General features: G+C 38.6%; 1 protein-coding gene across 3 annotated transcripts in view; it reads left to right on the top strand.

The window, feature by feature from the left end:
* The window catches only part of COL12A1 (collagen type XII alpha 1 chain), a 112,226-nt gene that overhangs the window by 48,816 nt on the left and 37,135 nt on the right, over window positions 1-26,275 (top strand). For all 3 annotated transcript variants that reach the window (XM_073905231.1, XM_073905230.1, XM_025890779.2), the window contains 19 exons: window positions 3,911-4,053; window positions 4,367-4,496; window positions 6,407-6,543; window positions 7,669-7,798; window positions 10,410-10,549; window positions 10,936-11,068; window positions 11,180-11,206; window positions 11,639-11,781; window positions 14,394-14,523; window positions 14,975-15,114; window positions 15,540-15,669; window positions 17,341-17,483; window positions 18,800-18,929; window positions 19,612-19,754; window positions 21,444-21,573; window positions 23,488-23,607; window positions 24,685-24,831; window positions 25,562-25,678; window positions 25,850-25,996. In XM_073905231.1, the coding sequence (XP_073761332.1) occupies window positions 3,911-4,053; window positions 4,367-4,496; window positions 6,407-6,543; window positions 7,669-7,798; window positions 10,410-10,549; window positions 10,936-11,068; window positions 11,180-11,206; window positions 11,639-11,781; window positions 14,394-14,523; window positions 14,975-15,114; window positions 15,540-15,669; window positions 17,341-17,483; window positions 18,800-18,929; window positions 19,612-19,754; window positions 21,444-21,573; window positions 23,488-23,607; window positions 24,685-24,831; window positions 25,562-25,678; window positions 25,850-25,996 (2,460 nt within the window). The remainder of the gene's footprint in view (window positions 1-3,910; window positions 4,054-4,366; window positions 4,497-6,406; window positions 6,544-7,668; window positions 7,799-10,409; window positions 10,550-10,935; window positions 11,069-11,179; window positions 11,207-11,638; window positions 11,782-14,393; window positions 14,524-14,974; window positions 15,115-15,539; window positions 15,670-17,340; window positions 17,484-18,799; window positions 18,930-19,611; window positions 19,755-21,443; window positions 21,574-23,487; window positions 23,608-24,684; window positions 24,832-25,561; window positions 25,679-25,849; window positions 25,997-26,275) is intronic.

Raw genomic sequence — 26,275 nt, 5'->3', positions numbered from 1 at the left:
AAGGCAGATGCTCAACCATCTGAGCCACCCAGGCGCCCCCTTTGATTTTCTTGATGACCTCATGGTTGTTCCATTGTATGTTGTTTGATTTTCATGTTTTTGTATTTTTTCCAGTTTTGTTATTGTAATTGATTTCTAGTTTCTTACTACTCTTGTCAGAGAAGCTGCTTGATGTGATTTCAGTGTTCTTGAGTTTACTGGGACTTATTTTGTGGCCCAACATGTAATCTATCTTGGAGAATGTTCCATGTGCACTTGAGAAAAACATGCATTCTGTGGCTTTTGGATGAAATATTCTGTGTGTGTGTATATATATATATATACACACACATACTATACATATATATCTATACATACTATATATATGTATAGATATATACATATATCTATTATGTACATTTCTATCATGTCCATGTGATCTAATGTGTCAATTAAGGTCAATATTTCTTTGTTGATATTCTGTCTTATGATCTTTCATTGCTATAAGTGAGGTGTCAAAATCCCCTACTATTGTTGTTTCCTTTTCAATTTCTCCCTTTAGGTTTTCAAATATTTGTTTTCTATAGTTTCGTGCTCTTTTGTTGGGTGTTTGTAAATAAACACTTATTTATAAATGTTATATCTTCTGGTTGGATTCATCCCGTTATTGTAATGTGGTGCTCCTCTTTGTCTTTTAGGACAGTTTTTGTTTTTAAGTCTATTTTGTCTGATATGAATATAGCCATGCCATCTTTCTTTTCATTTCCATTTGCATAGAATAATTTTTCCCATTCCTTCACAGTCTGTATGTGTCCTTACTTCTGAAGTGAGACTTTTGTAGGTAGCATATAGACAGTTCTTTTTTCTTTTAAATCTATTTAGCCACTCTTTGTCTTTTGATTGGTAAATTTAGTTCATTTATATTTGAAGTAATTATCAAGAGGTATGTACTTATTTCCATTTTGTTGTTTTCTGGCTGTTTTTGAAGTTCTTCTTTGTCCTTTTTTTTCCCTCTTTCTCTCTTCCCTAGTGGTTTGTTGGCTTCCTTTAGTGTTATGCTTAGATCCTTTCTTATTTTCTTTTATGTATTTAGTATACGTTTTTCTTTGTGGTTATGTGAAGTTCACATGTAGCATCCTATGTATATTAACAGTCCCTTTTAAATTGATAACAACTTAAATTTGAACACATTGCATAGCTTTACATTTTTATCCCCATATTTTATATTTTTGATGACACATTTTTATGTCTTTTTATTTTATGCATCCTTTAGCCAATTATTGTAATTTTAATTAATTTTACTACATTTTGACCTTCATACTTTTTGACCTTCATACTTGCCTTATCAGTGATTGATCTACTACTTTTACTATCTATTTACCTTTTCCAGTGAGATTATTACTTTCATATATTGTCTTCTTATTAATGATTGTCTTTTCTTTTTAATGTAGAGAAATCCCTTTAACATTTCTTATAAGGTCAGTTTAGAGGTGATGAACTCCTTTAGCTTTTGCTTATCTGGAAAACTCTTAATCTCTCCTTCAATTCTGAATGATAATCTTGCTGGGTAGGGAATTCTTGGTTGGAAAATTTTTCCTTCCAGCACTTTGAATATGTCATGACCCTTCCTTCCAGCCTGTAAAATTTCTGCTGAAAAATCTGATAGCCTTATGGGGTTTCCCTTGTATGGAATAAATTGTTTTTCTCTAGCTATTTTAAGGTTCTCTCTTCATTCTTAACTTGTACCATTTTAATTATAATGTGCCTTGGTGTGGTTTTCTTTGGGTTCATCTTATTTGGAGTTCTCTGGGCTTCCTGAGCCCAAATGTCTGTTTTCTTCCCCTGATAAGGGAAGTTTTCAGTTACTATTTCTTTGAATAATTTTTCTGGCCCTTTCTCTCTCATTTCCTTCTAGGACCTCTATAATGCCAATATTATACCATTTGATGTTGTCCTAAAGGTCCCTTTAGGTATCCTTACTTTTTAAAATTCTTTCTCATTTTGTTGCTCTGTCTGGTTGAGATTCATTGCTTTGTTTTCCAGCCCACTGATTTGGGCTTCTACTTCATCCATTCTGCTGTTGAACCCCTCTAGTGTATTTTTCATTTCAGTTATAACTTCTGTTTGGCATTTTTTTCTATTTTCTATCTCTTTGTTGAAGTTCTCACTTTGTTCATCCATATTTCTCCTGTGTTCAGTGAACATCTTTATGACCATTACTTTGAACTCATTATTGAGTAGGTTGCTATCTTCATTTCATTAAAATCTTTTTCTGGGAATTTGTCCTGTTCTTTGGTTTGGAATATAGTCCTCTTTCTCTTCATTTTGCCTGACTCTCTGTGTGTATGTATCAGGTAAAACTGCTACCTCTCCCAGTCTTGAAGGAGTGATCTTGTGTAGGAGGTGATCTATGGGGTCCAGAGTACAGTCTCCCCTGGTCTCCAGAGCCAGGCACCCATCTTGTGGGTGGGACATCTCTTGTGTGGACTGTGTGTACCTCCTGGCTGTGGTGGGGCCACAGCTATGGTGCAGGGTAAGTGGGATATGGGGCACTCACCCAGCCTGATTGTGGTGTGACTGCTACTGGGGTAGGTGGGGCATGTAGCATGCACACCGGTGCTAGCAGACATGAGGGAGAACACCAAAAATGGTGCTTCCAGTTCTGTCACTAGCAAGTTAGAATGAAATTGCAAAAATGACACCTGTCAGTGCTTCTGTCCTTAGAGAAAGTCACTGCAGGTTCCTCCCTCTCTGGCAGCTGCTTTAAGATTAGTAATCAGGTCTGCCTCACTTATGATCTAGGTACTTTGCAAACTCTTGCTTTTATGCTGGATCTCAGGGCAAGTGGGTTTGTGTGTGAGCCCTTTAAGAACAGGTTCTCTATTCCCTACAGTTTTATGGTTCCCAGGCACTTCATTCCCTGGACTTCTCAAAATGAGGCATTTTAGGGGCTTCTCCTTCAGGTGCTGGACTCAAAGATCAAGGTGCTTGATGTGGGGCACACTCCTTTCACTTCTTGAGGGAAAGTTCCATATTTTGGGAATTCCTTCCCAATTGTGGGTCACCACGCTTGGGGTGGGGTCCCGGGCAAGGCTGAGTTTCTACCTCTCCTACCTGCTTGATATGTCTCTTTTATCTTTGTTGTGGAGGCACTGTTCATCTAGTTCTCAGATCCTTTTCAGAGGATCTGATTTCATATGTAGCTATAAATTTACTGTAGCCATGGGAGGAAGTGATTTCAGAGTGTTCTTACACTGCCATCTTGAACCCCTCCTCCATGTTTTCTCTTACTAGCCTTCATATTATACCATAGAAGGTGGAAAATAATGTATTTCATAATGGGCAGGATTAATCTGATAATTTCTTTAAATTTTAAACTCAATCTTTGGACAATACATACCAAGCTATATGGGTATTAAATGAAGAGGAGACTGTGAATCTTTTACTGTGCCTCATGAACCTATCTTCAAAAAGCCCATGAATCCCCTAAGTTACAGTTATTAATGTATGACACTCTCACTTAAATTTATTTTTTATGAAAGATGAAGTAAAATACTGTGCTGGTTACTTATGTATGAAATTCTATGATTGTAGACTGAAAATAGTCAACGATATTCAGAAAAAGAGATTGAAATCTCAGGAAGTTGGTATCTATTTTGGCTTTCATACAGACTTATTGGAATGCCAGTTGACATTTAAACTTTCTTCCTCTATGAAATAGTTGTAACTTGCAGTCCTGAATATGAGATGAAACAATGAGATTTGGTTTTTCAGGAGAGAGGAGAGGATTCTATTGACTCTCACTGACTTCTCACAGCAACTTATTCTCTATTTAGCATATATAAATGTCACTTAGTAAGTAGGAAACAACAATTAAAAAATGAGTAGAATGACAGGAATCAGACTGATGTCTGCCTTTACATTCCAACAGTACCAGTCCCCGTGGTCAGCATGAATATTTATGATGTTAGCCCTACCACCATGCATGTGCAATGGCAGCCAGTGGGAGGGGCTACTGGCTACACCTTGTCATACGAACCCATCAATGCCACCGAACCAAGAAAACCCAAAGAGGTGGGAGATATTCGTTTCCTTATCATTGGGTCTTTTCTGAGACTTTATAGTTTTCGAGTCCGCATTAAACTGCAATTGCATATGAATGCATTTATAACTTTATATGCAAGGCAGAAGAATAGAAAATTAGACTTGGGGCCTGTGACACATTTTAAAAAACATTGGCATGGAGAAGGAAATTCATTTTAGAGAGATGAAAAAGAAAAGTTGTGTTATCATCTAGCAGTTACAAATAGGTTGTAATGGGCTATCCCCAGTAAGTGGAAACATTTGATTTGAATGTCTTAATTCCCTTTGGCATGTCCATATGCAGATGCGTGTGGGGCCGACAGTGAATGACGTGCCACTGACTGATCTTTTTCCCAACACCGAGTATGCAGTCACAGTCCAGGCTGCTTTGCACGACCTCACTAGCGAACCTGTCACTGCTCGGGAAGTCACATGTAAGATATTGCCAGCATTCCTTCTTTCCTTATTGCTATAAACATAATGTTCATTAGGATTTTTCTTTCCCCCAATGGTGCTATTGATAATTTGATAATTTATGCATAAGTCATAGGGTTATTTATTCCTTATGGCAATCAAACTTGAGAATTAAAATTAACTCTGGACTTATGGCAGCATCTTAAATTGACCTTAGGATGTCCTTATTTTTCACATTGAACACAGCTGATACTGAGATGTTTCTTACAATTGATAGTGTACTTTTGGCCAAGTGTCAGTCAGGGCATGCATGGAGCATAAAATGATGGTACATCTTAAAGTTGATGCTGTTGTAGATCCATGAAGTTGGGTAGATAGCACTGGTGAGAAGGGAATGTTGGGTGAGTGTAATTTTGGAGGAAGATACTAGACTTAAGATTAAGATGTTCCAAGTTCTTGCTGAAGTAGGTACTTTATGGCACATATAGAAAAGTCTCTTTCAATTAAGTGAGTTAATCAGTTGACTCAGTCCAAAAACGTATTGATCATTTGTTATACTTCAGTCACTATGCTAGATATTGGGAATGTACCACTAGGTAATACCAGCGGCACAAAGCATGTGGACTCCTTTGTGGTTTGCACTTCTCTTGTATGTGTTGATCAGTCCTTTTTGTGTTTTTGGTTTGTTTCACTGGCATTTGGGTGCTTTTTCTTGAGGAGTGACAAGGATTGCACTTAGGAGCTTTGCCTTTCCTGGCTGGACATTTTGTTTTATGTTTGTTGATGTCATGATGAGATAGATGACTTGGCTTGAGTTTGAGGCTCAGCCCACATTTCTAAGGAAATTAAAAAGATGAAAGAAATCTTCAAGGGAGAAGGGGAACTGAGAAGCATGATAAGGCAGAAAAGAGAAAGAGCCCCTGAAGGGTGGGACAGTATAAATTCATTGACTACAAATAATCAATTTTTATATATTAGACCCTGGTGGTTTTGTAGAAATGGGGTAGTGGCAGATGGAAAGAGTGGTAAGCCAGCTAAGGATGGAGACATGTATTCTCAAAGTGCTGGGAGAGAAGACCCAAAAGTCATAGTGGGATGAAAGGCAAGTGTGGTCATGGGTTTGATATGGAGTTGACTGCACCAGTGGAGGAAGGGAGGCCACAGAGAGAGATGCCGAGAGACAAAAACAATGAAGGGACAAAGGTGCAGAATCATGGAAGTGGAGGGAGACATTCAGGGGGAGAGATGTACGGAGTTGAAATGAGAGACAAAAGGAAATTGGTCAATGGGCAGCTAGAAAGTGAGATCTGTCTCATATAACAAAAGAAAATTTCTTTGTTAGTTATCCTCATCTCTGTTCTTTTTAAGGTAAGGCTTTGACTTGGCAAAAATTTATCAGTTGGATTTTTCTTGGAACAATTTAGGCCCCTGTGGATTTTCTTATAAGCTTATCGGGTGCTTAATTTTGGCCTGTCTTCATTCTTCACTCTCATAACCATTTGTTTTTCTATCATTTTCTATTCTTAAGAAAGCATAACTCTTTCGATTTTGTTTTCTATCTTAACTGATTTAAATATCTGAGAAAGAAACACGAGCTTTTCTGGTGGTACATTTGTGGGGAATCATGATTTACTCTAGCTGAGCAGCAAGGAAGAGCTTATGAAAAAAGAGTAGAAGTTTACATTAAAAAGAGAAATTAGAATTGTAATAACAATTTCAGCTTATCTTATTAAAACACAATCCCTCTTAAAAGGAATTGAGCTCTACCTGGTAGGATCATAGTACTTTTATCATCAGAGCTATTTGTTTGAAGTTATTTTGCTGCACACAGTTTAATTTTCTCTAAACAACTCCTTGAAAGCTTGTGTGACTGCTTTAGAGCTGTGTGGTTGAGAGCCACCTGTGGACCTCATTTCTGATGCATCTCCAGTGCCTTTACCCAAACCTCGAGATCTGAGGCTCAGAGACGTGGCTCACAGCACCATGAATGTCTTGTGGGAACCCGCACCTGGAAAAGTCCGTAAATATATCGTTCGCTACAAAACACCAGAAGATGACATCAAAGAGGTAAGTTGAAGACTAGGATGGGTTTGGAAATATTCGTTTTCCTAGTAGGTTTAACAACAGAACCCAAACAAGCACAGAGAGTAGCATGTTTTGAATATTTGTCACTTTATTAATATAGTGTTGAAAGCTTGTTCTGGTGGTAGAGCAATTTTTGAATATCGATAATATATTGGATTGTGTTGTATTTATTTTAGAAATGTTTTCTTCTGTGATGCTACTCTCAAAATCATCATCCCTTAGGAGACAAAGAGTCATAGAATGTAGATGGTACTTTCTTCTCATCCAGATATATTTTATGGTGCTCTACATTCTGTGAATTACTAAAAAATATCATATAATAATGTGTCTAAAAATAAAAGCCAGTTGGGGGTGCAGGAAAGAAGAGGGGAGTTTGTCTGATAGGAGGAAGATAGGACAATGGAGCAGGACTAGAGAAAGGGTAAATAAATAGATTTTTAGAGGAGTGTCCCTTTGGCCATGAGCATTTTTGAGATGATGTTGGGGCAGATATCTGTTTCCATGACAACTTAATTCAAAGTGGGAGCAAACTGAGGGCCTTCACTAGAGAATGGGTTTAAAACTTATGTGTGCTTGGGGGCGTATTAATGTCAGAATCTCAGAGACATGTTTGGAAGATAGAAATAGTTGCTGTAAGCCCCTAGTTAGTGACTGTGCTGGTCAGTTGGATTATACCAAAGCTAATTTATACATACACACGCATTCATTTCATTCTAGGTTTCAATTTCAAAAGAGGCACAGTGACCAGTGGGTCTCACAGGGCTCTTGTGCACAGCAAATGAGATAATGCACAGGAGAACATTTCTGAGAGAAATAAGGCAGTGACACAAAGGGAAACAGAGAAACTGTTGGTGAAAAATGACTAGGTTGTTTGAATCTGTAGACGGTCATTATTTACTGAACCTAGCATTCAGATAGAGCTCTAGGACATACATTTTCCCACTTTGTTAGCATTTAAACTGTCTCCAGGTCTGGACTCTTATGCATATTGGAAAACACTGCTATTTTTGTAGCACAGTTCTTATGCTCTTGTGCTAAGAGGTACAATAAACAGCAGAGATGTTAAAACTAGACCCTTCCTAAAATTGTTCCACTGCTCTATTACAGGTAGAGGTAGACAGGTCACGAACCAGCACCCCTCTCAAAGACCTCATCTCACAAACCCTGTACACAGTAGATGTTTCTGCAGTGTATGATGAGGGGGAGTCTCCCCCAGTAACTGCGCAGGAAACTACCCGTAAGTTGTGATCATGCTTCACTGATAATTAAGAAACGACATCATGTGACTGTGTAACTGAACTTATTGGGTCATTCTGTTGCTTGGTGCTATTATTTTTGAGTATTTAATATTTGAATTCACAGATTGCTTTTCACTTATTTTCTTCCCATCTTCCACCTTCATGTTCATTCTTTTTATTTATTTATTTTTATTTTTCAATTAAGTTTTTTATTTTATTTTAATTTATTTTAATTTCACTATAGTTAACATATGGTGTTACATTAGTTTTCGGTATACAATATGGTGATTCAACATGTCCATTCCTTTTATGATAATTTTTATCCTCCTATTATTCTATCAACCACTGTCATTAATTCATCTTCCAGATACTTAACTGGTGTGTGTATGTGTGTGTTTTGTGTGTGGGGGTGTGCACGTGCATGCGGGTGAGGAGAGCGATGGGGAGGAAGTATATTCTTGATGCATGTTGGACATTTTCTCTGGGAAAGTTGTGTTAGTGATCAGATTTTTTGCAATCTTACTGTAAGTAAAGTGCTATCGGGGGTAACAAAATACAAGTATCTTTGCCCTTACTAGTTCATGATTTCATTGTGGAGATAAGAAAAAGTAATTGACAACACATGGGATGATGTAGGGAAGGCGAGGTAAGTGGTGCTCAGATGCACACTGTTGGATGTCAGGTGAAGGGGAGGCTTGGACAGTGGAGAGGCGGGGGAGATGCAGGGCAGCCCACCTAGGCTCCTCTTCACCTGCTCTATTTTGTTGCTGCTTCCAGAGATGTCTCTTTCTTTCCCTCTCAGGGTACTTCCGTAGTATTTAACCCAATTATGATTGCCTGTTGGTTTTTTCCTATCTATTCTGCTTTCCCCTTCCTCCCCCCACCAGTGAAGGTAGAGACACTGCCTACTTTGTACAACTTTGCATCTCCAGTGCCTGGCACTGTGCTCAGCACATAATTTCCTACTCGAATAGTGGTTAAGAACTTGAGGTCTAGAGCCCACAGTGCTCTGAAGAAATATAATGAGAGTTACTTACATAATTCAAAATTTTCTAGTAGCCACATTTGAAGAAGTAAAAAGAGGGGAAACTAATTTTGATAATGTATTATATTCAACCCAATATATCAAAAATATTATCATTTCAACATGTATCAGTAGAATAATTATTAAGATATTTCACAAAATTTTTTCCATAGTAATTCTTTGAAATCCAGTGTGCATTAATTTTGTACTTACAGCATATCTCAGTTTGGACTAGCCACATTTCAAGTACTCAGTAGCTGTATATGGCTAGTGACTCTGATAGTAGACAGCACAGGTCTAGAGAATTTAAATGACTTGCCCTGCTTCATCTAGTAAGCTACTGGTGGGATCAATCCAAATCTGGAACTTTCACTTCCTGTCCTGTAACTCCCTCACTAGAGCCCCAAAAGCTTCTCCTTTCATACCTAGCTGTCTACACATGATCGGGCCTCTTGTCAAATGGCACAGCTTACTCCTTAACATCAGACCGTATCTACGTCTGCTTCTTTCTTGCCACGTGATCGCTCTTAGCAATCTCACTTGCCTTATTGGTGTCGGTTCTTACCTGGTAAGGGTAGTGTCTGGATGTGAAAACTGGTGCATATGAGTAGCCTGACCGCTTTGCACAAGCATAACAGGTGTAGTAGAGAAAAAAAAAGTCAGAAAAAAAGACTAGTGAATGCAGGTAATTTAGTATACTAAATCAATACTTTCAATATGTGTTTTTTAATCCTTAAGATTTCCTAATAACTTTCAGTGTAGGCAAAGTGCATCCTTAACAGTTGGTTTGTTTTCAGTTGTGCTTACGGAAGTGGTACCACTCATTTTATCTCAATGAGCCTTTTCGTTGTCATTATTAGAAATACATTTTTGATGGCCCTGGATTTTGTGTAGTTGGCTTTGGTCAGTAGTGTGTAGAGAAATATTTGATGATGAAAGTTCAGAACTGAGGGCAGAACTTCCAGATTCTTTGTGCTGCAAACTAACTAGAGTGCCTGGTAATGGAGGGGCTTTTAATTGGGGTTTCAGTAGTCATCTGCACTGTAGGGTTATTACCATCTCTGGACATAGTACAGTCTGTTTCACTTGGGTTTAACATTAGGAAAACCTCATGCATGTATTACTTAGATCATAATATTTCATAGACCATGATGGCCTATGCACTCTCTGATAATTAATACCAATGTTTGTGCTTATGTGTACTGCTGTGTGATCAAGTCCATGGTTGTGACATGTAGATGTTCAGCTTTCAAATATGACATTGAAAAAAAATGTGTGCGATGCAGAATGATTAACTGTGTTAACTGGGTTAGAAGAGTCTTACTAAGAGGTACTTTTTTTTTTTTAAATCCATTTTTAATGGAATACAAATAGAAACCTATTATATCCATATGGTGTTTGAAATTTTCGGAACTTCGTCTTATACTTCCCTTTCAGATGAACTGAATTGGTAAGATACTTGGTTCTAAACAATGTTTTCAGCCTGTTTCCTCATGTCCATGAAAATAAAACAAGGTGGTTTTATTATAGTGTTTGTGTATTATATTGTTTGTTCAGAAACTTAGTCCTGCTTTATCTCATGATAGGCACCGTGCCAGCCCCAACAAACCTAAGGATTACCGAAGTAACACCAGAGAGCTTCCGAGGGACTTGGGATCATGGAGCTTCAGATGTGTCCCTCTATAGGATAACCTGGGCACCTTTTGGAAGCTCTGATAAGATGGAGGTAGAGTTAATTCTCTTCCCTCCCTCCTTCCTTCCTCCCTCCCTCGCTCCCTCTCTTCCTTCCTCCTTTTTTTCTTCCTTTTCCTTCCTTCCTTCCTTCCTTCCTTCCTTCCTTCCTTCCTTCCTTCCTTCCTTCCTTCCTTCCTTCTTTCCCTTTTTAAAAAACATCTTATTTCATGACAAGAAACCTTGTTTGAAATACATATTACCTCTGTTGCATGAAAAGCATCCTTTCCTATTAGTGACATTTGAACCCCTGGCATGCATCAAAGGTAGAAGAATATCTGACTAAATAATGTCAACAAACTGTCATTGAGAGTATGAGCGACATGGCGACTTAATTTTGTGTGTGTGTGTGTGTGTGTTTTTTTTTTCTCTTTCACTAAGACCATCTTAAATGGAGATGAAAATACTTTGGTGTTTGAAAACCTGAACCCGAACACTCTCTATGAAGTTTCTGTTACTGCCATTTATCCCGATGAGTCAGAAAGTGATGACCTGACTGGCAGTGAGCGCACACGTAGGTGTTCAGCTTTCAAATAGGACATTGTTATTTTAAAGTTAATTAAGATAATAGAGCTATAGCTATATTAGTAATATTTCCCCAAATTCTGTTTTTTTTTTATTTTAGCACGTTTGATACCCTTAACAACACAAGGTAAGATTTTAATTTGCTGAGCCATATGAATGACCAAATCATGAATGAATGAATGAACAAGTGAATGAATGGAAAATACCACAAAATCCATCATAAATAGGTTTTCTGTTTTAAATCGGAAGGAATTGATTGGAACCTTTTTTAAAAACCTTTCTTGAAAAACGTTTCTTTACTGTCATTTGTTATGGAGTCATTTAAGATTCCATGACCATCATTTATCATGAGGTCAAATTTAGTCTTTTTTTAATTATGTTATGTTAATCACCATACATTACATCATAAGTTTTTGATGTAGTGTTCCATGATTCATTGTTTGCATATAACACCCAGTGCTCCACCTAAAAGTATACTGATTTTCTTGTGAATGGTGCTTATTTTGGGAGGAGGCCTCATTCTATGAGCTTACTCTGTTTCCCAACAATCTTTTTTCAGCTCCAAAAAGTGGCCCACGAAACCTTCAGGTGTACAATGCAACCTCTAACAGCTTGACTGTTAAGTGGGATCCTGCCAGTGGTCGTGTGCAGAAATACAGAATCACTTACCAGCCTTCAACAGGAGAAGGCAATGAGCAAACGGTAATTTGTTTGAAAAAAAAAAAATAACTTGGACAAATTCTACCTCTTCTCCTCAAACTCCTTCCTCCCCCCACCCTGCCGCAAGTGTGTAGTTAGTCATACTAGTTTGAGAGATGCAAAATTTACTGTAATGAATAGAGTTATTTGACTCAATTCCTGATGGGAACTCAATGGACATTCTCATGGGGGATGAAAGTTGCTTTTCATGGTAGGTGGCCCCACAGCATCAGGCATGTACTTCATGCATAGACATTTCCCTTAAAAACTCTTAGGGTGGATTATCTATGAAGATTTCTAGGTTTTTTTGGTCTTTAGATTTTTAATCTGTATCTCTCTAACTTAATCAAATACTTAAAGTTTGCCAAATTTCTGTTCTTGTAATTTTCCGGTTTTTGCATATCATAAGGTATCTCTTATATCTGGAGTTTCCAGATCTAGGTAGCTGTTCACCTAATTCATACTGTTTATCATTTTTATATTTATCCAAATGGAGGTTTCTGAGAAAGTTGGTATGACTGTCAATAGCCTTCATCTTCTTTATCTTTCTGATCTTCCCTTGTTTAACAGAGTCCCCTAGTCCATTCACCTTGCTTACGTTTGTTGTCTGTTTTTGGACCTTCTCCAGCTTTGCTTTGTGAAATGTATGACTAGAACTGCACATATATGATCATAGGTCAGGAAACACCATGATTTTTTACACCAGGAGGGGATGCCTCCTGATTTGTTTCAAATGCCTCTTTTGGTAAGGTCTAGTATTTTGTTGACATTCTTTGGGCTATAGTGTTTCCTCACATGGTCTTAGAGAGAGAGATGAGTTATTATCAATTAGTCACCTGACTGCTGAGCTCCAGCAAATGGGTTCTACATCTTCCCAGTTTAGAGATGTTAGCAAGGGTGGATGCTGGCGGTGGTTAAAGGTTTCTGATATTGCATGTTAAGTGAGCTTAGCTGAACCAGAAACTCTCCCATCCTCAGTGTGACTTTTGAGTTGCTCTTTTGAGGTTTCCATACAATTAGTCTTAGGTAGTATTTTTGGATAGAAATTTTGTCTAATTAAATAGGTTACCAATAATAAACTAAATACCAACTGTAGTCAACTGGCTTTTGTAGGAAATAAGATAAGACAGATTGGATGAACTGATATTTTCATGTCAGAAACAGAACTTCTTTTTCCTATGCCAGGCCAGATTTAGGTAAAACTATAAAGCAGAGGGGACTTGTCTTCAGCATTTCCCTGCTCGGTGGTAGCGACCCTCCAACTGCTGTCCTTAGTCTCTTTACTGTCTCACAGAGGCTTGTTACAACTTGAAGGAGTCTCATAAACTCATCCTCTGGAAAGTATTAGCTGATAATCCCTCAAGGTTTGTTATTCTTAGGGATATTTGCATTTTACTGCTAGTCCATGAAATAAAGTAATGAATCACTGATACTAGAATTATTTTGGAGATTTGGACAGGAGAAGTAGGTAGACAACCCTCTGCTTACTCATAGGGCTAGTTCTACTAAGTGGACGCCTTCAGATTTGTTAAATATCAAATGGCTTGTACGGATATTGATACTTTTCTCTCATAACGTCAAATATTCAATTTAGTAAAATTAGCCACTGTTGTTCAATTTGCCTCATATTGAGGATAAGTACAGTGTTTCATTGAGGTTTTCTCTGGAACTCAAAGAGTCGATGGGTGTTAAGTTGGAAACATCTGGACTGTTACTAGCGCATCCAGCCTTCCAGATGTGCATTCTTTGTAGGCAGCAGGCCATTTTCATACGATTTTAATTAGTATCACATAAGTATTTGAATTCGGTAGACTGTTAACAAATCATACAAATTTTCTCTCAACAAGATAGCTAGATGGCCTTAAGCACTGAATAAAAAATTCCAAACTCTGTAATTGGAGGAAATTGAAAAGCTTCTTACCACTAGGCTGGTATCACAGAGATGGCTGGGAACCCCGGCCTGAGTGTGGTCTGGCAAAGGGTCCAGTCACATAGTTTGCACAGCTAATGCTGTTAGAATGGCAGTTTTGGGGGGGGGAACATCAAAGTTTTAGATCTTCTACTGAATGATTTTAATGTGTTTTCTAAAGCAAATAAATAAACCTCTGTACAAAAGTAAAAATAGTAGCAAATGGTGTGGAGCTTCTAATATTTGGCAATTCTTTGCTATCTTAAAGCTCCTTTTTAGCTCACTTATGATTAATGCCTTTTGGGGGAAAAGATCTGTGAAATGTGTTTTGGATGAAATTTTGCTGTGCTGGCGGTGAGCAAGTTGGACTATCTTTTTGAGGTCACCAGTTTAAGGCTTAGAGTGCCTTTTATGATTTAAAGTGCATATTTTATATTTAAAATGATACCATAACTATGGTGAGCACTGTGAATTGTGTAAGACTGATGAATCACAGACCTGTACCCCTGAAACAAGTAATATGCTATATGTTAATAAAAAAATTTAAAAAAATGATACCATAAGATATACTTTAAACCTTCAGTGTGGTATGTGTTTCCAGATTTTGGCCAGGGTCTCAAACCAGCTCCCTTGTAGAAAGAGCTTTCTATAACAGATCAGTGAGACGGAAAGAACAAGGCTAACACTTAGCCCTGTTTTGCTCCAGACCACAATCGGGGGGCGGCAGAACAGTGTGGTCCTGCAGAAACTGAAGCCTGATACTCCTTACACCATCACTGTGTCCTCCCTCTATCCTGATGGCGAAGGAGGTCGGATGACGGGAAGAGGCAAGACCAGTAAGTACCAGACTCCTATAGCTTCTTTAATAGCTACCACAGAGTCCTACCTTTACCTGGAAACAGTGAGGTGACTCGGTTTTGCTAATCAAATTTTAATGCATTTTTTAAAATGACATTAATTGCTTTTAATATCCTTGCTTGGAGGTACCGGTCTCTGTTTATGAAGAAAGATATTTATTACATTCTAAGATTAAAAAACAACAAACTAAAACAAAAATACACCCTGGGACAAAAATATCTCGTGGAGAGGAGACATATGTACCGGATTACCACAGGCTTTCTTTTATTTATACACCACTTCAACAAATATTTGTAGGGGCCCCACTGTGGGGTCCCTGCCACCTTCGAGGTGCCTTGGAAATATCAAGGTATTAGGTAAAACTATAAAGCATTTCGAGTGTGCTTGGTGGTTAGGATCATAGTGTCATGTGATTTCTGTGCATTGCAGAACCTCTAAATACTGTAAGGAACCTCAGAGTGTATGACCCTTCTACCAGCACCTTGAATGTTCGCTGGGACCATGCGGAGGGAAACCCTCGTCAGTACAAGCTCTTCTACGCACCAATAGCAGGTGGTCCAGAGGAGCTGGTAATTATGTCCTGGAGTGAAAATTACATGTTTATTTAACCTGTAGCTGAATGATTTAAAGGCTGAGCTAAAAATGTTAACTGATTTGCTTTAGGGTTGAAGTTCATATTCATTTACTAGAACTTGACAGAGGGTAATAGATTGTTGCCTTAGTGCCAGGGTGATGGGGGGAGGGGGGATTGAGCTGGGGGAGGTAATTATTTCTGGAAGTTCTAAAGGGGGATCCTAGAGTGAGCTTAGGGGTCTAGAGAAGTCTTTATAACCTCTTGTAATGGTTCATATGGGGTGCAACTTATATCCCAATATTACAGAACTTGCTTCTTGACTTGGTCTTGAGTTAGTATTTTGCGTATTACATTGTTTGAGGTATTATTTCTTTTACAAGTTTTTCAAATCAAGTGCTTTATGTTTATTAAAATGTTTAGGTACCAATCCCTGGGAATACCAATTACGCCATTCTTAGGAATCTGCAGCCAGATACCCCATACACCATTACAGTAGTTCCTGTTTATACTGAAGGTGATGGAGGACGCACGTCAGATACTGGAAGAACATGTAAGTTGAGAAGGAAGAAAAATTTAGCTTTTTCATTATAAATTTTGCTTTTCATTTTAAAGGACACATAGGCCCACTAAGAAAATTTTGAAAATTCTGAATGATAAAATAAATATATACCAATTACCCATGATTTATCTTCCAAACACCACCAACTGTTAACACTTCGATGTATGAAATAACACATTTATTTTTAAATGTTATGCTTTTTTTTTTTTTTAGGATTTTTATTTATTTATTCGAGAGAGAGAATGAGATAGAGAGACAGCATGAGAGGGGGGAGGGTCAGAGGGAGAAGCAGACTCCCCGCCGAGCAGGGAGCCCGATGCGGGACTCGATCCCGAGACTCCAGGATCATGACCTGAGCCGAAGGCAGGCGCTTAACCGACTGAGCCACTCAGGCGCCCTAACACATTTATTATGGTGTTTTTCTTCTGAAACGATACTATCAGGATTTATGAATGTGCATACGATCATCAGTCTGCTATTTCAGTCATTCTCTTTCACTGACGAAAGTTCATTTTGCTTTGCTTTGTGCTTTATACATTTGTGTGAAGCAGTGCTTTGTAATTGGCTTTGAGAGTGTGAATTGTTTATCACATTACTTGATCGCACATTTCTCTGGTTTGCTCATGAAGTGCTTTTGGTCATCAAAATTCTGTGTACTTTCTTTTGCTGTTAACATCTTGAGAAACCAGTTTATAGTGGTTTTACCGTTCTTCATAATAGTGCTTACAGGCTTTTGTGCATACTAATAAATAATTTCTTTGGCTTTAAAAATATATTTGCTGATGGTTAAAAGGAAGCAAGTATGGGTGGCTTCTTTTGGTAAGAGATTAGTGCTCTAGAAAGGTGATGTTGTTGACTCAAGTAGACTTTGGGGTTAATACATGGATTTAATTTGTATGTTTTTCTAAGTCCCACTTCGGGCAGTTAATTGAGAACTGAGTGTATGTTCTATTTCTCCCTCCTTTTGCCTTTTATTTATTTTTTTTTAATTTAAAAAGATTTTATTTATTTGAGAGAGAGCAAGAGAGAGCACAAGAGGGGGTAAGGTCAGAGGGAGAAGCAGACTCCCTGCTGAACAGGGAGCCCAGTGTGGGACTCGATCCCAGGACTCCGGGATCATGACCTGAGCTGAAGTCAGTCGCTTAACCAACTGAGCCAGCCACCCAGGCGCCCTGGCCTTTTCTTTTCATCACAGAACACATCAGTAACTATTTCTTGAATGAAGAAGGAATGAATAATTGAAGCCAGCGGACTGAATTAGATGGGCTTCAAAGCTGCTGTCAGTTTGTACTTAGAAGACAGACACTGTACAATTCCTTTTCTCTATCTCTCCATTATCTGTGTTGTAAAACCAAAGCTTCTTTTCCAGATTCTTGTCCCTTATCCCTTGTCCTTTTATGGCCAGCCCAGTACTACTAATTTTACTAGCTTGTTTTTATTGGCAACAACTTTGCTACCATATAGACAAAGGCCGTAATTGGCTAACTTCAACTAAATTTGGATGTGGAGGGTTTTAATCTGCTTTTGTGTGTAGATAATTAGAAATGGAAGGAGGACAGTGCTTTATCCTGTTACAGAGCATAAGCCCTAGAGAAGTAATCATGAAAGCTTGACATATATAAACAAGCTTCAGCATAGATGTGTCGGCTTTTCTTTCCTCAGTGGTGAGAGGGCTGGCAAGGAATGTCCACGTGTACAATCCGACGCCAAATAGCCTCGACGTCCGCTGGGACCCCGCGCCCGGGCCCGTGCAACAGTATCGCATCGTGTATTCTCCTGTGGCTGGCACGAGACCCTCGGAATCTGTAAGTAATTTTGTCCTCTTAGAGTTCAGTCCAAGAACTGTGTAGATTCCCTGCGCCTCCTGCCATGGCTGCTGGGCCAGAACAGTAAGTCAGTTGTTGGTGTGGCCCCCAGTCTCATGGAAACGTCCTTTCCTGATGAACATAGCCTTGGGTTTGTGCCTTGTTTGCTGGCCTGTGAGAATGCCAGCCACAAACATGATAATGAATAATGCTTAGGTGGTTGCTCCTAATGATTTAAGGCAGGTGTACTAACTATAGGGTGAGTTGGCAAAAATGAATTTTGGGAAAATACAAATTAAATATATGACTTAAAAAGACCAGTAGTAAATGCAAATCATTGATAGAACTTGTCGATATGGGCTTTTGTTGTAACATAGAAATGTCTCTATTATGAAAATCTTTTTTTTAAAACAGATTTTATTTATTTATTTGAGAGAGAGGGACAGAGATAGCGACAGAGAGAAAGAGAGAGAGAGCACAAGCAGGGGGGGAGAGGAAGAAGCAGGCTCCCCACTGAGCAGGTAGCCCGATGCGGGGCTCAATCCCAGGACCCTGGGATTAAGACCTGAGCTGAAGGCAGACACTTAACCCACTGAGCCACCCTGGTGCCCCATGTTATGAAAATATCTTAATGTTTGCCTTCGCTGGCTCTTACAAATTGTCCAGTTTATTTTCCGTTCCCAGTACTATTCAGTTTTATAAGTAGATTGATAATGTAAGAATCAGAAACTACTAATTTGTATAAGAGTAGTCTCAGAATACCTAAGGGAAAGTAAATCAATAGACTAATTTATGTTTTTATAAATATGGACAATGGTGGTGAACAAAGAAAAACAAATGATTTGCCTGTCCCTTGTGTATGGTGGGACAACATTGCCCTTATCCATTTGTGGAGTGGCTCTCTATTTTAACACAAAATGTCTTCCCTACTGGGGGATTCCCTGGGGGGGAACCCCTCTCTTATGTGTGTCTAACATTCGGGATGCTCCGTAGGTAACTACCATGAATCCCGGATGTTGTATTTGGGAATCTTCACAACAAACATAAATGAGAGATGATTGAAGCTAGTAAGGGTAGCTTAGTATGTTTATTAGCTTAGTGAGTGTGAACTCACTTTTTTTTGGGAGGGGGAATTTCTGAGGAGAAATTGTATCTCACAGTGTGGCTTTGTAGGATCTCATGAGGAAGTATAGTAGTTAGCTTCTGATGTGCCTAGGCTCAGCTTTTTATTATAAATGTTACTACATTGACTAATAGGAGACTTGATAAGCATTTGAGTTGCTGTCAAGCAGAATTTGGAATTTCCTCCCCTCCAGATTGTGGCGCCAGGAAACACACGCACTGTGCACCTGGAGCGGCTGATTCCTGACACACCCTATTCTGTGAACATTGTAGCTCTCTACTCTGATGGAGAGGGGAATCCCAGCCCTGGCCAGGGCCGAACGCGTGAGGCAGAAATCCTTTCTCCACCCCATTCCCTTATAACTTGGTTGGCAGGGCTTCTCTGAGTGAGTGAGAAGAGGGAGGTGGGTGGTGAGTGAGAGGTGGTGAGAGCTTTCTCCACCCCTGCACAGGCGAGGGTAGGCCTGGGCATGCGGTTCTGCCTGGGCATCCCCACATTCAAATTCCAGGCTGAGGCTCTGGGCCTGTGACAGCCGTTGGTGCTGAGTGAACTGCTATGGGCTATTTTCTCATCTGGGACTTAAGTTAAGGAGAGGCTGTGCTCTTCTGCCCTGAAGTGAGTCTTGTCACCAGGCGGGCACTTTAGAAATGTGAGGGCTCTGCCTCTATGTTTCATTAAACAGGAGGTGGTTATGGTAGTTTAAAATAATCCCTTTCTCTCCCAGTCTCTATATTTAAGCTCAAACCTAGCTCAATGTCACTGAAAGTTCAGCATGTAACCATAGCTCTGAAATGTAGCACTCTCTGTTGTTTATGGTTTCACATTAAAACCAGAGGAGGTCTATATTTTATCATAAGGGAGTAAACATCCTAATGAGTGTGAAACTCCCACAAATGACTTCCTTAATTTGACCTGGGTAAAATTCTTTTATACCCCTCCCGCCACCCCCATGTTCACTGTGCTCACAGGCAGGCAATTAACTTGATTGTATTTTTATTTATTTAGTACCACGAAGTGGACCAAGAAATATGAGAGTCTTTGGGGAGACAACCAATAGCCTCTCTGTATCCTGGGATCATGCCGATGGGCCAGTTCAGCAATACAGGATCATTTATTCTCCCACTGTTGGAGATCCCATTGATGAATATGTGAGTCCACTTCTCACTTAGTTGAGCATTTTGTAAACTTTCACCTGGTTGGAAGGTGAAATTAAGCTTTTTTCTTTGGAAGTGTACTGTGATTACAGTTGAGTAATTGTGTGACAGTCACACAATTCCTCATTCCATGATTTCCTCTGACATGATATTGGGAACACCCAAATGCGTCTAATGTGGCCTCCCACGTTACAGAGAATCAATGTCTTTGGGCCCATTTCTGTTCTAAAGACAGATTGGAAAATTGTCTTATTGCATGAAATGTGTATTTCTAGCCACCAAATTTTCTTCATTGGAACTGGGTCTAGTGAGACATGATACCTAATATTCTGAGCTACTTAATGTTCAAAAGATGTGACCATCCAAACCTTATCCTTTCTTTAAATCTAATTTCTCTACAAGATACCCCTTAAGTATTCAAGTGCTAACTGATGTCTCTTTTCTTTAAATTTAACATTTTTCATTACACTTTGGTTTTGGAATAGACATGCTTTCATATTAGTTTCAAACTTTTTGTGTGTCACACTATCTCTCGAGAACCAGATTTAGGTTTCTTGTAGCTTCCTCATTGCCCTCACCAGGCATATCCATTTGCTATGGATGGAAAAACTCACCACTTTTTAAAAAGTGTACTGATTGATGGAAGTAATAGGTCAGTAGAAAAATTACACAAAATATTGATAGTAAAGCAGTTAGATCTGTGGTTTACAACCATTTTGCCACAGACCCTCTTGGATCATTTCCCCTTTGTTCTCCCCATGTTATGTTTCATCTATTTGAACTTGATATATTAAACTTTAATTCAAACCTGCATTTTTATTCACCAGAAACACATGTAATTGTCATTTAGAGTTTCTGATCAAAATGAGATAAACAGTACTACCACACTTAATTTGCCAAAGCAAAGAAGCTGGTGCTTTAACATTTATATTTTAATAAATTGCCATGCACAGGTACTTGACTTCTCCCCACTTTCTGAAAGCATTAAAAATATAATCCCTCCCCCCAATTCACCATTTGTAACCAGGGGACTCTGTGCCGGGAATCACTGGCATAAGTGAGGCACGTTGTTTGTAGAAGTAAAGCATAGTGTTGGAAGAGAGACTGAGAGATTTATCTGGTTCGCATCCTCTTCATGGAGGTAGTTGAATGTATTTTCCATTTCCTGTTTTTCATCTTTTTCACCTAATTAGTATCAGCGAAGCTGATATTCCTGAGGGCAGGCTCGGAGTCCATGTTTGCTCACCAATGCATTCCCAACAGCAATCACCACTCCTGGCCCACCGTGGCTGTATGGTGTGTATTTGTTGCAGGCATGCATGAAAATGTAACACACAGATGGGAGATGGAGACACACGTGGGGCTGCTGTGTGCTGCAGTAGTCAGTAATGTGCACCGAGGTGTCATGCGTGGTTTTACCTTTCATCTGCACAATTTCCTCCAGAGACAGGAAGTCACAAGGCTGGTAAATGGCTGATCTGGGATTCGAGCTCAGATCTCTCTGACCCTCAGACCATTCTTGCGTGCTGCACAGAAACAGTGTAGACCTTGACATGAGCATTGTGTAACAGAAGCAAAACATGAAGAAACCATTGCTGGCTGTTTATAGAAATAAAACAGTGTTGTCTTTTGATCTGGAAGGCCTCTGGCTGATAATTAATTTGTAATTTAACTTCCCTACAGACCACAGTCCCAGGCAGAAGGAATAATGTGATGCTGCAGCCGCTGCAACCTGATACTCCATATAAAATTACTGTTATTCCTGTTTATGAAGATGGAGATGGTGGCCATCTAACAGGAAATGGAAGAACTGGTAAATGTCTTATCCCTTTTATAATCTTTAAGTTTTGCCTTTACCAATGCATCCCAAATACTACATAATGCTGCATTAACATTTACATTAAACATTGAATTTTGGCAAAAATGATATGGGAACAGAATTTTATGTTAACTTTTTAGAAGTCCACTAAAAGAAGAAAAGGAGACAAAAATCTGCATGTTCTGTTTTGTTGAGATAGTTTTGTTAAAACCATCGCATATTTTCTGAATAATGTTTTAGTTTGTGTGGGATCAGTGAAGGAGGTAGCTGTTAACTCAGTCAATGTAGTATCAGCAAAAAACACTATCCTGATAGAATCTTAAGTCATAAAGAAGCAAGATGATTATCAATCATCTTTTGTCTTTACAATTTTTTTTCTATTGTACCAAGTAATTTACAGAAAATTATTTGCATTCGGGCCCCTTTCTAACTTACATAGGAGTCAATTTCTTTTCTTTTTTCTTTTTTTTAAAGATTTTATTTATTTATTTGACAGAGAGAGACACAGCGAGAGAGGGAACACAAGCAGGGGGAGTGGGAGAGGGAGAAGCAGGCTTTCCGCAGAGTGGAGATGCTTAAGGACTGAGCTACCCAGACGCCCACAGGAGTCAATTTCTTCCAGTTTAGAGCAAAGGTTCTCCAAGTCAGTTGCTTGTTGGAATCACCTGAGGAGCTTTAAAACATGCTTGTGCCTGGGTACCACCCCCAGAGATAGTAATGGATTTGGTCTGAGGTGTGACCTGGATCTGCTTACATTCTAGTGTACAGCGAAGATTGAAAGTCACTGGTTCAGCATAAAGGCAGGCTGGGCTATAGGTCTGAGTTCTGTTACTGGTCAATATGGGTGTTCTTCTTTCCACTTCATTCTGCAAAAATCCACTTAAGTAAATGATTTCAGGTGCCTTGCTACATTCGGTTGCCCCAACTCTTTTGGTGCTTAAACAATCTTGACATTACAGAATTTGGGAGAGGTAACATTTAAAAACTCCCAAGAGAAAAGCGTGACTAGAGTTGTTTTAGTTTAGTCTCTCAAGGCTAGGAGTTTATATATTTATTGATACTTATTTTCTACAGGACTGAGTCAATGGAGACTCAGTTTAGTGATTCAAGATGATTTAAATTGAACAACCTTTCATTTTTCACATTCCCTTTGGTTTTAGAATATATTTTGGTACTTTTCTGGGGGAAATGGCATGTTTTAGAATTTTGTGCTTTTCAAAATATATAAAAAAATCTTTACCAGACTTGAATTTTCCAGGATGTGCCAAAGCCGTTTCTAGTTTCTCTTGCAAAAAAAGTTTTTAAGTTGAATTCTTTATTTGTGTAATGCGATAAATAATAAATAACTCAGGGACGACTCAGCATGCTGCCTGACAGCATTGGTTTACAGGGTGTGTAGTTGGAGGCAGTAAGTACCTCTGGAGGCTTGAGGATTTGCTCTAGGTTATGCTGGGGGAGGATAGAAGGGTGCTGGGAATGAATATCATTTTAGTCACTAGCTAGCTGTGTGGTCTTGGGCAAATCGAATCTTATTTATGTGATAAGGTGGTTGGACTAGACAGTTTCTAAATTGCTTTTTGGCTCTAACAATCTGTAATCTATAACATGTTAAAAATGGTATGAGATCTCTTGTAGTTTCTGTAATTCTACATTATATAACCTAACAGCTCTGGGACACCTCAGTTCCTGAGTCCATTTGAGTGCTGTTCGAATTTGGACAACTGCTAAGCTTTCTGTTGAACATTGCAAAACTTTTAGATTGTTTTCTGGATGAGGACATTATAGGATTTTATTAAATTATTCTCATGGGACCACACTATCAGTACTCATAGTCAGTACTCATAAAGGTCTATGCCCTCCTTGTGTGTCAATGAAAGGTCAGTAATGTGTGCCAATATTTGCTTGCAGTGGGACTGCTTCCACCACAAAACATACACATCTCTGACGAATGGTACACGAGATTCAGGGTATCCTGGGATCCTTCACCCTCTCCGGTTCTTGGATATAAAATTGTGTATAAGCCAGTGGGTAAGGAAGCACCTTTATTATCATAAAAATGCATCAGAAAGCTGTTTGTTTATGAGGGAGAGCTCATTAGATTCTCTTGGTAGTTCAGTTGTGACATCCCCTCCCACAAGAGGCAAGACATTTTTGGAAAGAATGTTCTAAGCCAATAGTCTGAAGTGTCATTGTTACTATGAGTGCAGATGAGACTCTCATTAAATTGCATAATTAAAAACTTTGGCCTGGTTCATAAAATTACACAAATGGAATCTGTGTCCAGACATTCTATAAGCTATTATGATTGTGAAATAATGCATACTTAATCACTATAAACTCTTATCTTTTCCAGTATGTCAAGGTGTTATTCCATTTGGGGCATATGCATTTTAGTTTTTTCTTGCTGGGCTTGCTTTCAACTTCCCACTGACATGTGCACCTAAATGGATATCACCTTGATTAAGTGATTTGCTATCTTTATTCCTGTTCTGTCCGTATGCTTAGCAAAAGGGAAGAAAAATACTCTTCATACCAAATTTGCCAGGGTCTCTTCCACACCTGAGGAAGGGTGTGAGCTAGGAAAAGATTGAGGAGAGAGGACAAGAGAAGGGAAACATGGGCCTTAAGAGAGAGAACCGAAGGGAGGAGGAGGTGTTGGTAACTGAGGACCTTTAGTAACCAAACTTGTGCATCGAGGACCAAGACAGAAGTTCTTAAATCATCTCTACAACAAACTGGACAAATGTTAATTGAGCATATGCAAAGCACTATGCTGCCAAAGTGGGGCTTAGAGAAGAGGCTTGAGGGTTTAGAGTAGTTGACTGTGTGATAGAATTTATTCATTAAAGGAACATTGATGACATATCTACTACATTCTAGGTACTGTGCTGTGTATGCTTTAAGAATAAGAGGTGAAGAATTGAGTCTCTGCTTATAGTTTTGTATTCACTATATAATGGAACGTGTGTTACAGTGAGCAAGTGCATGATGGGCTGTGGAATTAATGGTATTCATACTATCATTTGAGTATAAGTTATTTGATTTTAAGGAAAATATGAGACTGGGGTGGAATATTTCTTTGTCTTTTTGTGATTGTTATTAAAGGTTCCAATGAGCCCATGGAAGTTTTTGTTGGAGAAATGACATCATACACGCTACACAATCTCAATCCCAGCACTACTTATGATGTGAATGTTTACGCTCAGTATGATTCTGGACTCAGTGTCCCTCTGACGGATCAAGGCACTACCTGTGAGTCACGTATCTTTTTCATGGTTGTAAGAAAAATGTAGTACAAATTGCAAGGTCAGCCTCTTTTAATTTTATTTCTTCTTAACATATGCATGTTTCCTTGGCACTAAATAAGTGGTTCTTTCTTGTCCAGCCAAACAAATATATAAGGAATATAATTGAATATACAAAGATGTATGTGATGAGATATTTTTATTTCTCATAAGATATATTTTGAATTTTGAAAGATAAAAAGTATAGAAATTATGATTTTATCCATGAATGATCTGTAAAATTAGATTTGGAATGCTACGTACTTTTTTGACATATGATGTTTAAAAATATATTACCTAAATGCATTGATTTAACTGAAAGTTTTCACAGAAATGCCGTGATTACTGACTCAGCCCAAAGATAGATTTTTGTCGTCAACAAGTACTGAATAACTATTTAAAGACTTAGGAGATAGCCCTTTAGAAAAATTTCTTATTATTTTACATGAGACAACATGTAGTGTCCAGTGGGACTATGTGGAATTTCTTTCCCTTGAAAATTAGTGATAGAAAGAGAGGTCTGATTTAGCTGTACCACATTTTCATGTATGTTTCATGTAAGTTTCTTACAGGGAGCCATACTAAGAATTTAGGCTTTTTTTTTTCAGCCACAGAAGTTTTAAAATTGTGTTATGATTAAAAGTATGCTTTCTTGTCTTTATTTGCAAAGTAAATCTATTTCTTTTTTTATTTTGTAGTGTATTTAAATGTGACAGATCTGAAAACTTACCAGGTTGGGTGGGATACATTCTGTGTTAGATGGTCACCTCACCGGGCAGCCACCTCCTACAGGCTAAAATTAAGCCCTGCAGATGGTACGTGTGCCAAAAAAATAAAAAATTAAAAAAAAATAATAATAAAGAACTGGAGCACATAGTAGCGACATTTTAAACTTCAGTAAAGGAGTGAAAGAGATGAAATGATATATAAAAATGTCTTTAAATATAGTTGATGGTGACACTGGTATTTCCTTTTGTCATAATCAGGAAGCAGAGGACAAGAAATCACAGTGCGTGGCTCAGAAACCAGTCACTGCTTCACTGGTCTTTCACCAGACGCTGATTATGGTGTCACTGTTTTTGTGCAGACACCAAATCTCGAGGGACCTGGAGTCTCTGTCAAAGAACATACCAGTAAGTTTTTGAGTAATCTGAAAATCTCTGTATGGCTTCAGAATAGAATGTTCTAGGTAAGGGAGACTTAAGTGACTCCCGTGTAGGCACTTCTTCCTATGGACCACAGTAATTATAATGATGGCAGATTCATGAAGAAGGAATCTGTAGCTGGTTCAGGACCTTTCTCTATAACAAATCCACGTTTTCCCCATTACAGAGTTGGTGTTATTTTAAGGAAAAGGCTACAGGAGAGAGATAAGGTTCTTGCTGGCAGTGAGAAGGTGAATATGCACCCAT

Source organism: Callorhinus ursinus, unplaced genomic scaffold, assembly GCF_003265705.2.
Source record: "Callorhinus ursinus isolate GAN/ISIS: 27379988/994484 unplaced genomic scaffold, GSC_fseal_2.0 scaffold22, whole genome shotgun sequence".
Taxonomy (NCBI): domain Eukaryota; kingdom Metazoa; phylum Chordata; class Mammalia; order Carnivora; family Otariidae; genus Callorhinus; species Callorhinus ursinus.
This window is presented reverse-complemented; position numbering and strand designations above follow the sequence as displayed.